Source organism: Lissotriton vulgaris, chromosome 5 (assembly GCF_964263255.1).
Source record: "Lissotriton vulgaris chromosome 5, aLisVul1.2, whole genome shotgun sequence".
NCBI classification, from domain to species: domain Eukaryota; kingdom Metazoa; phylum Chordata; class Amphibia; order Caudata; family Salamandridae; genus Lissotriton; species Lissotriton vulgaris.
The window spans coordinates 1,345,733,009-1,345,745,241 of NC_141693.1; the positions used below are offsets into that span (position 1 = coordinate 1,345,733,009).

The 12,233-nt window shown below is 41.4% G+C and overlaps 1 protein-coding gene across 2 annotated transcripts in view; it reads right to left on the minus strand.

The window, feature by feature from the left end:
• Window positions 1-12,233, minus strand: part of LOC147712575 (bile acid receptor-like) — a 632,915-nt gene that overhangs the window by 329,660 nt on the left and 291,022 nt on the right. For both annotated transcript variants that reach the window (XM_086923275.1, XM_086923276.1), the window contains 3 exons: window positions 2,120-2,259; window positions 1,930-2,034; window positions 1,723-1,822 (listed from right to left, as the gene is read on the minus strand). In XM_086923275.1, coding sequence (XP_086779401.1) covers window positions 1,723-1,822; window positions 1,930-2,034; window positions 2,120-2,259 — 345 coding nt within the window. The remainder of the gene's footprint in view (window positions 1-1,722; window positions 1,823-1,929; window positions 2,035-2,119; window positions 2,260-12,233) is intronic.

A 12,233-nucleotide genomic window follows, 5' to 3' on the forward strand; every position in this document is an offset into this window, starting at 1 on the left:
CACCCTCACAAATATTAAAAACATGATCCAAAATAAAGACCAAACTCCAGTTTTGCCGGAGAGGATTTATCAATAACTAAAACCCTCTCTGAAACTCAGACTAGAAATGTATCGCAACCCTGCATGTGATTATTGTACCGAAAATACTTCTGCCCACTTCGACTGTCACTCCGACAGAATGATATACAGACTATATACAAACTCTATACACAATCAACACATGGCAAAGCAAAAAGGAGGAAATGGCTGGCAACAGGAACTACCACACCAAGAAAGGAAGGACCTGGCAATGCATTTACTCAAATATTACAAAGCCTCTCACCTGCGGGTTCTGTTGTAATGGTCTCACATTGAGACACAAAAGGAATGGCACTACATAGACCGAGCACTGGCATGTAGATCCCTGAGGGAGGTTGCATGGGGACCTCAAATACAGAGGGAACCCAAACTCTATAGCTCCATGTTAAATAAATCTACCCTAACAATTAGGGTCATGCTGGGTTTGAGGAGAACCATCACACATATTATCTGGTATCAGTCACATTCTTGTTAAACAATCCAAACTTTGCTCCAAGTGATGAAAACTATGACAAGCATGGAACAACCTTCCACTCCACATCACAGCCTTCCACTTTCTTCTTGAAATCCTCAAGAAGCTGAAGACCTGGCTTGTCAAATAACCATCCTACCATAGGCAGGGCTAGGCACTTACACATGCTCAGTGCCAGGAAACATTTGTAAAACACACCCTCACCCGCAAAAGTATTCCTGAGATGTCTCCAGGCCCTTTATTTGTAATCTTAAAGAAAGATCCCTTTGATATGCCCTGGGAGAGCATGTCCCCCTCAAGCAGTGCTTGTCCAACACAGTTTATAGGGATGCAGCAATATAATATTCTGTCTGTAGGAGATTACTCTGCGCCTCATGTATTCACAAGGAAGGCCTGGGATTTGGAAAATGGAACCCAAGGTCCTCCTTGTAATGTACCTGTGCCGGCACTTCTGCACTCAGCATACATTCACAGCACACTCCTCTGTTTGGTGTTGTTGTGCCCATGTCCCTTGCTACCACCTGCATTTTCACATGCAGCACACACTCAGTCTGCTCTTTACTGCACCAGAGTGTACATCACCCTCTGCCAGCGCACACACGTTTGCCATCTGCTCACTGTTCCACCCTACACCCTCTGTGTAGTGTATTTCGTGTGCATTCACATGCACTCAGCACATGTATTCATAATGCACACACTTCCACATCCACCTGGTGTAGGTCAAGGGTGAGTTTAACACACAGAAGCCGAACTTTTAAAAAGGTGAATGACACAAGCCGAACTTTTAAAAAGGTGAGTGAACCTGTAGGCCCCAATGACACAGGGTAAAAGTGTCCTGGTCACTATTACTGGTCATTACACAGTATGCTGCCACCACCACGCCTAACTCCTGATAAAGGCAGTAGCCTTACAGCACTATGAGGGTTGCGCTTCGGGCACACTTCCCGGTCCAACAAGACCGCAATCCATGAGACAGGCCCTTGCCATGGCGCACATACATGAGCCGTGTTTGAGTATGACAACAAATCAGCATTAGGGATCCAGAAAACAATACCGTTTGGTACTCAGGGCAGGAGGGACACGTCTTTACCATACAGAGGACCTTTCCGTCCCAACAGTTGATAAGATATAAATGCCTATAAAAACAATTGAAACTAAGATATTTCAAATACCTGGAAGTCGTTTTGTAAAATCCACAAGAAGCTGCACGTGGAGCACTGCAGTCTCTGAGATCAGGAAGAAGCTCTCTTCAGGGTTCGCTGTTTCCTCCAGCTGCATGAAGTGAAAGATGACTTGATTAGCCTGATGTATAGCTCTTAAGTAAATCTATCTATTAATTCCTGCCGATTGCACAGGTCTTTGCTACTTTTCATACATACAAAAGACTTTGCTTCATCAGCAGGAATGGCGTATTTTTGATGAGCCGCTACAATGTGTTCGACGAGTTCATGCTCCTCTGTGGTGAGCGCCACTCGTTGCATAGCCTAAAGACGGAAGGAAGACAATTCAATGTTACAGTAAAACGTAAATCTAAAAGAAAAGCTTACATTTCATATGAATAAGCCTCACTTTTCCAGGCTTTGTTGTGGATGAGACATGCTTGCTGTCGCTACCTTCATCCTCCATTTTGATGTTATAAAATAATCCATTTCTATGTTTTGTGTTTTTTCGAAGCCGCTTGGATTTGCACTGGACTTCAGTTAGCAAACCTGTAAAATGTATAAAACATAAACCACAATCTGTCAGCGAAAAATACTTCATGATCTTCACTTATAACACTTTAAATCCTTTGCACATACACGAACTAATTCAAGCAGAGCTTCTGACTCAGAAAATTGTTGACCTCCTCCCCCCACAATGTGCCTGAAGGAGTTATGCTTATGAATCACCTTTTTAGCTAATTGGCCTTTTGTTTTGCATATTAATTAGCATGATGTAATATGTATGGTCCCCTAATTCGTTACCATTGGCAAAAATGACTTTCAGCTCGTTTCTGATTTTACAACACAGGTGAGTGTACCTTAATGAATTCGATTAATGTTCTCTCTGCAACTACTAAAAACAGGGTGCCCGATTCATAAAGGTAAAGTTAGACCAAAGTCTAACTTTACGACTTTCGGGATTCACAAAGTGCATTTACTCCATAGTATTTTGTTCTCACACCTAGTACAACTTGTTGGATTGGATGTGTCCCCATGCCCGAATATATTTTCTGAACACCTTTGCGTTTTAGTCCTTGTAAACCTGACAATCGTACGAGTCCACTGGAGTTGCCCCAGTTGTTTATGCTTTATCATTGGGGCACACCGAAAGTGTACCCCCCATTCTGAGTCAAAAGGCCGCCGCCATCGGAACCCAGGTTAAGTGGTTAACTGATGGTGGTGTCAGCATTATTCTAGTCACTTACACAGACCTTCCAATTACCCTGTGGTGAGGTTGACTAGAAGTGTGGCTCACTGGTTAGAGCAGGCAGACCCTGAAGCAGAGGTCAGACCCGGGACCAGGGTTCAATCCCCGACGCGGCAGGGTCTTGAGCTCAAATGTCCATGGACTCGATAATTCTCGCTTCGGTGCCTGACCTAATCATGGGTTCACACTCTGCAACTCTGGGCATTAAGCTTGCTTAATCTCCACAACGGCCCCCCGCGGTGGGATGCCTGGCTTTCACCTTGGGGATGCCCTGTAGGGGCTATCTCACAGGGAAAAGCCAGGACGGGTTCCCAAGGCAAGCGCTTAGAGACCCCTGGGTGATAAGCGCTATATAAAATCCAATGTACAATATACAATACAATACAACTGCCTCCGTATCCAGGGTTCCTTTGCCTTTCTCATGTCAGGGGTATATGTAAAGATGACTATTTTGTGTTTGGTAATGTGAGGTTTCTGATTTAAATGGCAAGTGTGAGATCCATTGGATCTAATTTGTGTGTGCTACACAGAATGTTTTTATTTTTTGTGAAGGGCTGGTGATGTTCATTTCAATATGTATTGATCGATCGATTGATTGACTGATTTAGTAAATTCACACCCCACTGGCTCATAGGTACTGAACCTAAAATATTTTTAGTTGAAACGCTGCGAGTATAAGTGTCGACACTGGGCAAGAAGTCCGCAAAATCTGTTTAGCCAAAATTACATGACGTTCGACTAGCAATGGAGAAGCCCACACATCTTGATTCTGGTAGCTCACCTAATCCCATCAGAGTTGTTTAAATGCTGAGCACTCCAAATAGTACTTGGATAACCATCATCAACTCTGCATTGAGGAGGTGTGCACACTAGTGCAGAACATAAAACTACAAGGTCAGTGGTAAACTCTCTCCCAGATTACTTCCCTCCCTCCGGACCTTTGGTAAAGGAGACAGAATCCCCTTGCTGTTGTGACCTGGAAAGAGGAGGAGCAATGCACCAGCCTTTCAAGGAGCAGGGCTTCACCTGCTAGGATGAGCGACCTGATGCATGAAAAGAATTGTGCATGATCCACAAATTGCTGCTAAAAATAAAAACCGCAGTGTAACTTTAGAGAAAAAGGCGAAAATGGAAGTGATGGTAAAGCTGCACACATGTAGACTTTCCTCATTGCAATCCATAATACTGCATCATTATGAATGCTAACATTCCAAATTGATTTTTCTTGTCTAGACAGTGTAAAACAACTCAGCAACAGTTGGTTTAAATATGCATTTTACGTATTGACGGAAGAATGTCTCAGTTTTTTCTTTTTAATAGCAGTCAACTCGTTATCTTATCAGAAGTTGAACAATTAATACAGTTACATTGATGCTTATTATATATATATATATACATATGTGTGTATATATATATATATATATATATATATATATAAAAATAATCCTTAACTCTGTTTATACTTATACCATTGTGCTTGTTTTGATGTTGAAATTTATTAAAAAATCGACTTTATTTTTATAAATCGGTGGCGGATTTCTTTTGAGTCATGTCAATTACTTAACCATCCAAGTCGGTACACTGAAATGCTTAACACACATGTTCCTCTTGTAAAGCCTGAATGCTCTGTGCCACACTACCAGGACTGAGCTAGGGATTTATGAGTTTGAATCCAAAGGACCTATTTTGAGGCATTGTGACAGTATTACACAGTGAAGCCTAACCAGCATCACTGCATAATTCCACTTTCCTACTTCTTTAAAAAAAAAAAATGTTTACGTTTGACCGGGCCAACATAACATGATGGCCTGGTCTGCATTCACCTTTTTAGGACAAAGTCTGCCCGCCATCCTAATGTGCCCCATTGTTTTTTATTATTATGTATTTTAGTATATATTTTATATGGATGTGATGTATGTTTTTTTGTATAAGATTTGCTTGTATTTTTAATATATGTGTTAAAATTTTAGTAGTTATAAAAAACAAATATATTAACATTTTGTGCTTTTAGTACCATAGCGGGTTGTGGGTTTATAGGGGAATAGGGTGCAAAGTAATTGAATTATATAATCTAAAAAAAAAGACATTTATTTGAATGTTGTCTTTTTTAGTTCCGTGGCAGGTAGTGGGTTTTTAGGGGAATAGGGTGGGAAGTAATTTAATAATATTAAATTAATTCATTTTTTCAAATTATTTTTTGCATTGTTTAGTTCCGTAGCCAGTTGTGGGTTTATAGGGGAATATGGTAGAAAGTAATTTAATTATATTTATTTTATTGATAACATAATATCTAATAATATTTGTTTAATTGAGATGTTATAGTGTTAAATGTCTACATTAATGTATTATTAATTGTTTTTTTAATAATTTTAATTAATTAATTGGTAATTAATTATGGTAATTGTGTAATTAATTATATTTGTGTGTGGTAGTTTTTATAGGTGTAAAGGGTGTGAAGAGTAGGAAGTAAGCTATTTTTAATTGATGAATAAATAATTAGCTGGTAATTAGTGTTGTGGTGTTTATAGGAGTAAAGGGTGGGAAGTAATTTGTGTTTCATTAATTATTATACAGTTGTTAATTAATGTTCATTACTTGATATTTATTTTGGGTAAATGTTTATTCTTTTGTATTTTGTTTTTACTTTTAAAGGGGTAAAGGGTGGATATTACATAACATTTTGTTATTGTATTATTAGTTAATAGTAATAGTTTTTCTTTAAAAAATAATAATTTTTGCTTTATTATTTTATTGTTTTATTTAGCTGTGTGTTGTGTATATTAGAGTTTTAAAGCTTGTGTACTCAATTAATGTTTTTTAACATTAATAACATGTTTTTAAATTGATTATTAATTATGTTAATTATGGAAATACATTTTATTAAAAATGTTGGGGTGTTTTGTTATTGGTGTGGTGTGATATGGTATGAAATCAAATAAATAAGTTTATGTTTTAAATAATTTTTTTGTTCGTTAATATTAGCTACTTTTAAATCATAGTTTATAAATTTATTTATTTATTTTATACATTATTTGTAGGTTTTTGTTATATGTAAATAATATTATAATATGTGTTCTTTATTTATGTTTAATATATTTACATTTATATTTTTTAATTTTTTTTTTTTTTATGATTTTTTACATTTGGTAATATTTTGTGTTTTTTTTTAACTGTTTAAGTATTATTAGTAATTTTTACCCCTATGATATCCAACACTTTCCCTACTATTGCACTCACTGGAGTGGGAATAGTAATTTTTACCCCTACGCTATCCAACACTTCCCTACTGTTGCACTCTTTGGAGTGGGAATAGTAATTTGTACCCCTTCGCTATACCACATTTTCCCTACTATTGCACTCAATGGATTTGGAATAGTAGATTTAATTCCTTCACTTTTCAACACTTACCCTACTTTTGCACTAACTGGTGTGGGAATAGTAATTTTTAGCCCTCTGCTATCCAACACTTTCCCTACTGTTGCACTTTTTGGAGTGGGAATAGTAATTTTTACCCCTCCGCCATCCACCACTTTACCTACTGTTGCACTCGCAGGAGTTGGAATAGTAAATTTAATTATTCCGCTGTCTAGCACTTTCCCTACTGTTGCATTTATTGTATTGGGAAATGTTTTTTTTTTATTAGTTTGATGTTTTAATTTATTATAGAATTTTTATTTTATTGTAAATTGATATATATAAATATTTTATTTTTATATAATTTTAACGTTTAAAAATTAAATAAAGATAATAGTTAATACATTATTTTTAAGTAAATATATGTATATGTATAAATTATTATGTTTGTGTGTTTATATTTTTTTAATTACGTTTATTTGTTATATTTAGTTAAAATGTATATTAAATTTAATTTATTTTGTTAAAAATAATATAAGTATTTAATTTATATTATTTTGTTTCATATATATTTTTTAATCAATATTTTTTTACATCTGTATTTTTTACCTCGATATTTTGGAGTAGATATTTTCGTACTTAACCTGTTAAGGTATGGCAGTCAATACTTTTGCAGTCAATATTTTTTTCTCGGTATTTAGAACATCGATGTTTGTGACATCGATATTTTATCAGTGAAACAGCAAATTTGTTTTCCACAATAGACCTTTCAGCAGCATACCATTAGATTCGCTTAAAGGTGGAAAGCAAACATATCACTGCATTCATAACACCACTAGGTTGCTTCCAGTACAAAAGATTACCTTTCGAGTTGGCTTCTGCAGCAGCAATTTTTCAGAGAATTATGTATCGCCTTTTCAGAAAACATTCTACTGTGAGATGTTTCCAAGATGATATATAACTTTTTGGGAAGGACAAATTAGCATACGATAAGGCCTTAGAGGATGTTTTTGATATGTTGTAAAAGAACAGGCTTACAGTAGAACATTCAAAGTGTAGATTTGCAGTTAAGTCTTTGACCTTTTTAGGGCATGTGTTGTGTGGTGAAGGTGTAGCTAATAAACCCAAATTGGTTGAGGTGATACTTAACCGCGTTGCTGTGGCAGGAATTCCTCCGCTGTGCTGGAGAATTCCCTGAGTGCTCAGTTCGGATGAGCAATATCTCACATAATTCCAAGCACTCTGCCTCCAGGATTGTTAAGGCCTGCCATAGGAGTGACTTATAGGAGTATATGTTTCCATTCTAGGTTAAGATATAGGTATACTTTATCTAAAGCAAAAGGCGATTACACCACCTTGCCCCAGCTGATTGATCAGCCAGTTGTGTCAGATTTGGATGGCCAGCCAGGGGTGGCATAATACATGCTGCAGCCCCTGGTAGGCCCTGGGTGCACCTATGCCCTGGGTACCTAAGGTACACTGTACAGGGGCTGATAAGGTGACTCAGTATCCAATTAGATATGTACCTAGAGTACATGGAATCCATTTTACAGAGAGAGCAGTGGGCTTGGGGTCCTGAATAGCAGGGCCCCAGGTCAACTAAGTCGAAAAACCAGCAAAACACCAGGCAAAAAGTTGGGGGCAACCATAGTCAGATATCCACCTTCCTACATAACCCCCCCCCCCCCAAACGAAAGGAGATACGGCTATTCTTGACCAGGTAAGCCTATATTGCCTGAGTGGCCATATGAGGTGGTATATGCACTGGTATGGTTACCCCCTATCTCATGGTCCACTAAGCAATCCCTCACCCTAAGGGTATCTGAGGGTCTCCACCATAGGGAATCTCTACCTGTGGTGTGTTTTGGCAAAGTAAAAGGCTGGTGCTGGGATGGAGTACTGAAGTGAGACTCCACTAAAGTTGGGCTCAACTTCCTCCAATCACTATCCACCATATGTGCCTTTCTTTCCAGGACTGAGTTGCAGTGAGCTCTCAGGGTCAACCTCTGGCTACCTAAAGCTGGAGGCTGGGTCCCTCTGTTTGGCTTACTGGAGGGACAGGTCAGGTTTGGGGCCCTCAGGTCCCAGGTTTGGCTGTGCCCAGCAGTGTCCATCTGTGGGAGGTCCCTAACTAAGTTTAAGGGGGATCCCTCAGGAGTTTGTTTTATTTTCACTTGGCTAGGACTACTGGCTTCAGTGCCCTTAATCTGCTGATTGGGGAGTTCTTTTGGGCAGGGGGCCCTTTGGGGTCCACCACTGGCCTCCCTGACCTCTACAGCCCTGGGCTGACTGAGGCAGGGTAGAGAGGGGCAGGTTACCTGCTCCAGACTGGGTCCCACCTTGGAAGGGTCCACTGACATCAGGGGATCTGCCAGGCTGGGCCTGACTACATCTGGGGCAGTTTCTTCACAAGGGCTCAGATCAGTTCCCCGAGGAGGCTGATCCTTTCCTAAAGTCTGGTGGGAGGGAGATTTCTCTTCCTCCTCAATGCTCTCTGTCCGATTGGAGTGATCCATAGTTTCAGGCTTCACAATACTATTATCTGTCTGAGTTTGAGCTGTGGCCATCACAACTCCACCAACCTTTTCAGGAAGGGACTCAGTTTGGGTATGGGCTGTTCCCATCACAGCCTTGCCAACCTGTTTAGGGAAGGAATCTGTCTGAGATTGGGCTGTGACTGGCACAGCCCTCCTGCCCTGTTCAGGGAGGACATCTTGGACTGGGGCTGTGGCTATCACTGCCCCACTAACCTTACCATGGAGGTTTACCATTTTTAAATGGATTTCTTGCTGTACCTCAGCCCAGGCTGAGATCTCTAAATCATTCCCCAGTAGGCAATCTACAGGCAAGTTTGATGACACTGCCACTCTCTTGGGGCCAGTGACATCTCCCCAGCTGAGATTGACCACTGCTATGGGATGATCTCTCTGCACTCCATCAATGTTGGTCACCTGGTATGTGGCTCCAGGTATAAGTTGCCTTGAGGGGACTAGGCTCTCAGTCACCATGGTGATGCTAGCCCCTGTGTCTCTAAAGGCCTCAACTTTTGTACCATTGATGAGGGGCTCTTGTCTGTACTTGTCCAAAGTGTTGGGACAAGCTGTGAAGTTGGCAAACCCCATGCCAGTCTCACAGACAAGAGTATCTAGGTCAGGGGACCTGGTTAGGCCAGAGTCCCCAGGGACTCCCAAAGTAAATTCACCCAAATTCTTGGGGGCACTCCCACCACCTGGGGGATTACTACTAGTAGTAAATGCAGGCTTGGAAGTGTTACTTGGGGGTATATACTCCTTATTGTTGTTGGCCCTTGGGCAACTGCTGTCAGTTTTCAAATGGCCTACCTGTTTGCAGGTATGGCAATAAGGTTTCTTTTGGGTATTGGAAGGATTCTGGGACCCACCCTTTTCAGAGGATTTTTGGGGCCCTGTGGTTTGATCTGAAGATTTATTCCCACCCTTCCCTTGAGGCTTGGTTGATTCTTTCTTTTGGTCACCACCCTGGTTCTTAGGCCTAATCCTGGTTCTGACCCATTTGTCTGCCCTCTTACCCAATTCTTGTGGAGAGGTCAGATCAGAGTACCAGGTGCTGGTGTAATAACTGGTTCTGACAATTATTTAAGACTTGCTCTCTCATAATTAGATTATACACCCTGTGTAATCAGTAACCTTACTTCCCAGTAGCCAGCCTTCTAGAGCCTTAGTGGCACAATCAACAAAGTCAGCCCAATCCTGAGACTGAATTTTCTGGGTGTCTCTGAACAGCAACCTGTACTGCCCAGTTGTTAAGCCAAACCCATCAATCAGTGTGTTCTTCAGGACATGGTAATTGTTAGCATCCTCAGCTCTAGTAGTGAGGAGCTTATCTCTACCTTTACCTTCAAAGGAGAGCCACAATATAGCTGCCCACTGACTCTGGGGGATGCACTGGACAGTGCAGGCCCTCTCCAAAGCAGTCATCCATTTGTGGATGTCATCCCCTTGTTTAAAGGGGGGCACTATTTTACTCAGGTGTCTAGTATCAAAACTCCTGTCTTTATCTCTAGGGATAATGCTGCCACCAGTGGGGTCTGCCCCACTCAATTTCTGCTCTCTGGCAAAGGCAAGTCTTTCTTTGGCAAGGGCAAGTTCTTCCCTCTCAATCCTCAGATTGGCTTCCCTCATCTTAGCTTCATGCTCCCTTCTCTGAGGGGATGTCATCCCTCTCTGAGAAGATGCCTGAGAGACATGGGTGTGAATAGATCTGTTAGAGCCTCTGGAGAGAGACCTAACTCGTCTATTCCCAAGGTTAAGCCTGCCTGAGGATGGGCCTGGGGGTCCCCCAGTTCCATTCTCATGTATGCTTAAGTTGGCCCTGGTAAGTCTGCTGACTCCTCCCTGACCATGGTTTACCTCACCATCAGATGAGTCTCCATCTCCCTCCACTTCATCAGTTTCAGGGAAATTGGAGTCCTCCTCTTGTGGGGGTATGTTCCCCTCTGTAGGGTCAGATGGGCCTGGATTAGAAGCCCTTCTGGCATCAAATGTCTCTAAGAGACCTATCAGAAAAGGAATTGTAGGGTTAGAACCCTGTTTTAGTTTCCTGGAGGTACACAATTGTCTCATCTCCTGGAAGTTAAGGGCTGCATATCTTGACATGATCTGTGGAGGGTCAACTGCCACTAGGGGAGCCACTGTGTTCTCTCCTGTGGTAGACATGCTTTTCTAGTGAGGTGTAAGTGGTGCACTTACCTACACTATGGGTTTACCTACTGATCCCTTGCTAAGAGTTGTAGTCAGGGTGTGCTACTCCCTTTCTACTACAACAGCTGGTTCAGTAGAACTCAGAGTATTTCTAAGCTTGTTATATGTACCTATGGTACCTTATGTGATCTTTCAAATGATATCTCAAGATTATATTTGGTAAAAACAACAGCAAGGCCAAATCCCAACCGCTGCACACCAATGTGAGAAGTTGGCCTGATATATGATTCACACTAGTTCTAGTGATCACCTTGTATCAGTCCAAACAACCCTTATGGTGATTGGTTGTAAGTCAACCTTATAGACCAGCTATCCTAATGGTAGCATGGACAAAAGCAGTCTTTAGGCTAAACTCTTTTGGCATGTGAAGCCAGCTGTTTTACCACATGTAACCCCTTGAATACCAAGTGAAAGGACACCACACACGTTGTTATGAAAATAAACAAGTATTTATTAACTAACATACACCTCTGAACTCTTTATGAGGTCAGAGGGCTAAGCACATGATAAACTCTTAGGAAAAATACGTTTAAGTTGCACGATTTACAATGGTGCCCTAGGAGCACGACAAACCATATACTAAGTAAGTGGAATGTGAAAGTCAATCAAAGGAATGGAGCTGTCCAGAGGCTGTAGGATCGCTGGGACCATGCTATACTAACTTGAGGTAAGTACTAGGAGGCCCACGGAACGCGTGTGCAGAGTGTGAACTCACACACGAGATGCGTACAAACGTCTATGGACAGTACAGTTTAAGAAAAAGGTGAGTACGGACGTCCCTGACTAGATAGGACAAAAACGACTGTGGAACTGGACACTAGGAGAGTCAAGCTACCCTTGAGCACCGAGATGCTCGTGTTACCTCACCCACAGGCTGCGGGTGCATAGGTGCCAAGTCATGTCGGGTTCCGGCGTTGGAGTCTATGGAGCCTGGAGGAAAAGATGCTGCAGGCGGTCAGGAGGAAGATGTCCGGTGTGATCCAAGGGTGGATCAGTGAAGAGAAGAACCTGAAAGCAGAGGGGACAATGTTCAAAGTCACTAGCCAGTGACTGGAGTGGAACCAGGAGTGGAACCAGATGTCGTCGTCGCGATCAGGTGAAGGTGGACGCGTGTCTCTGCAGCCACGTAGACCAGGTGGTGTCTTCGACGACCAGGATGGAGGCACGAGCTGTCCCACCCA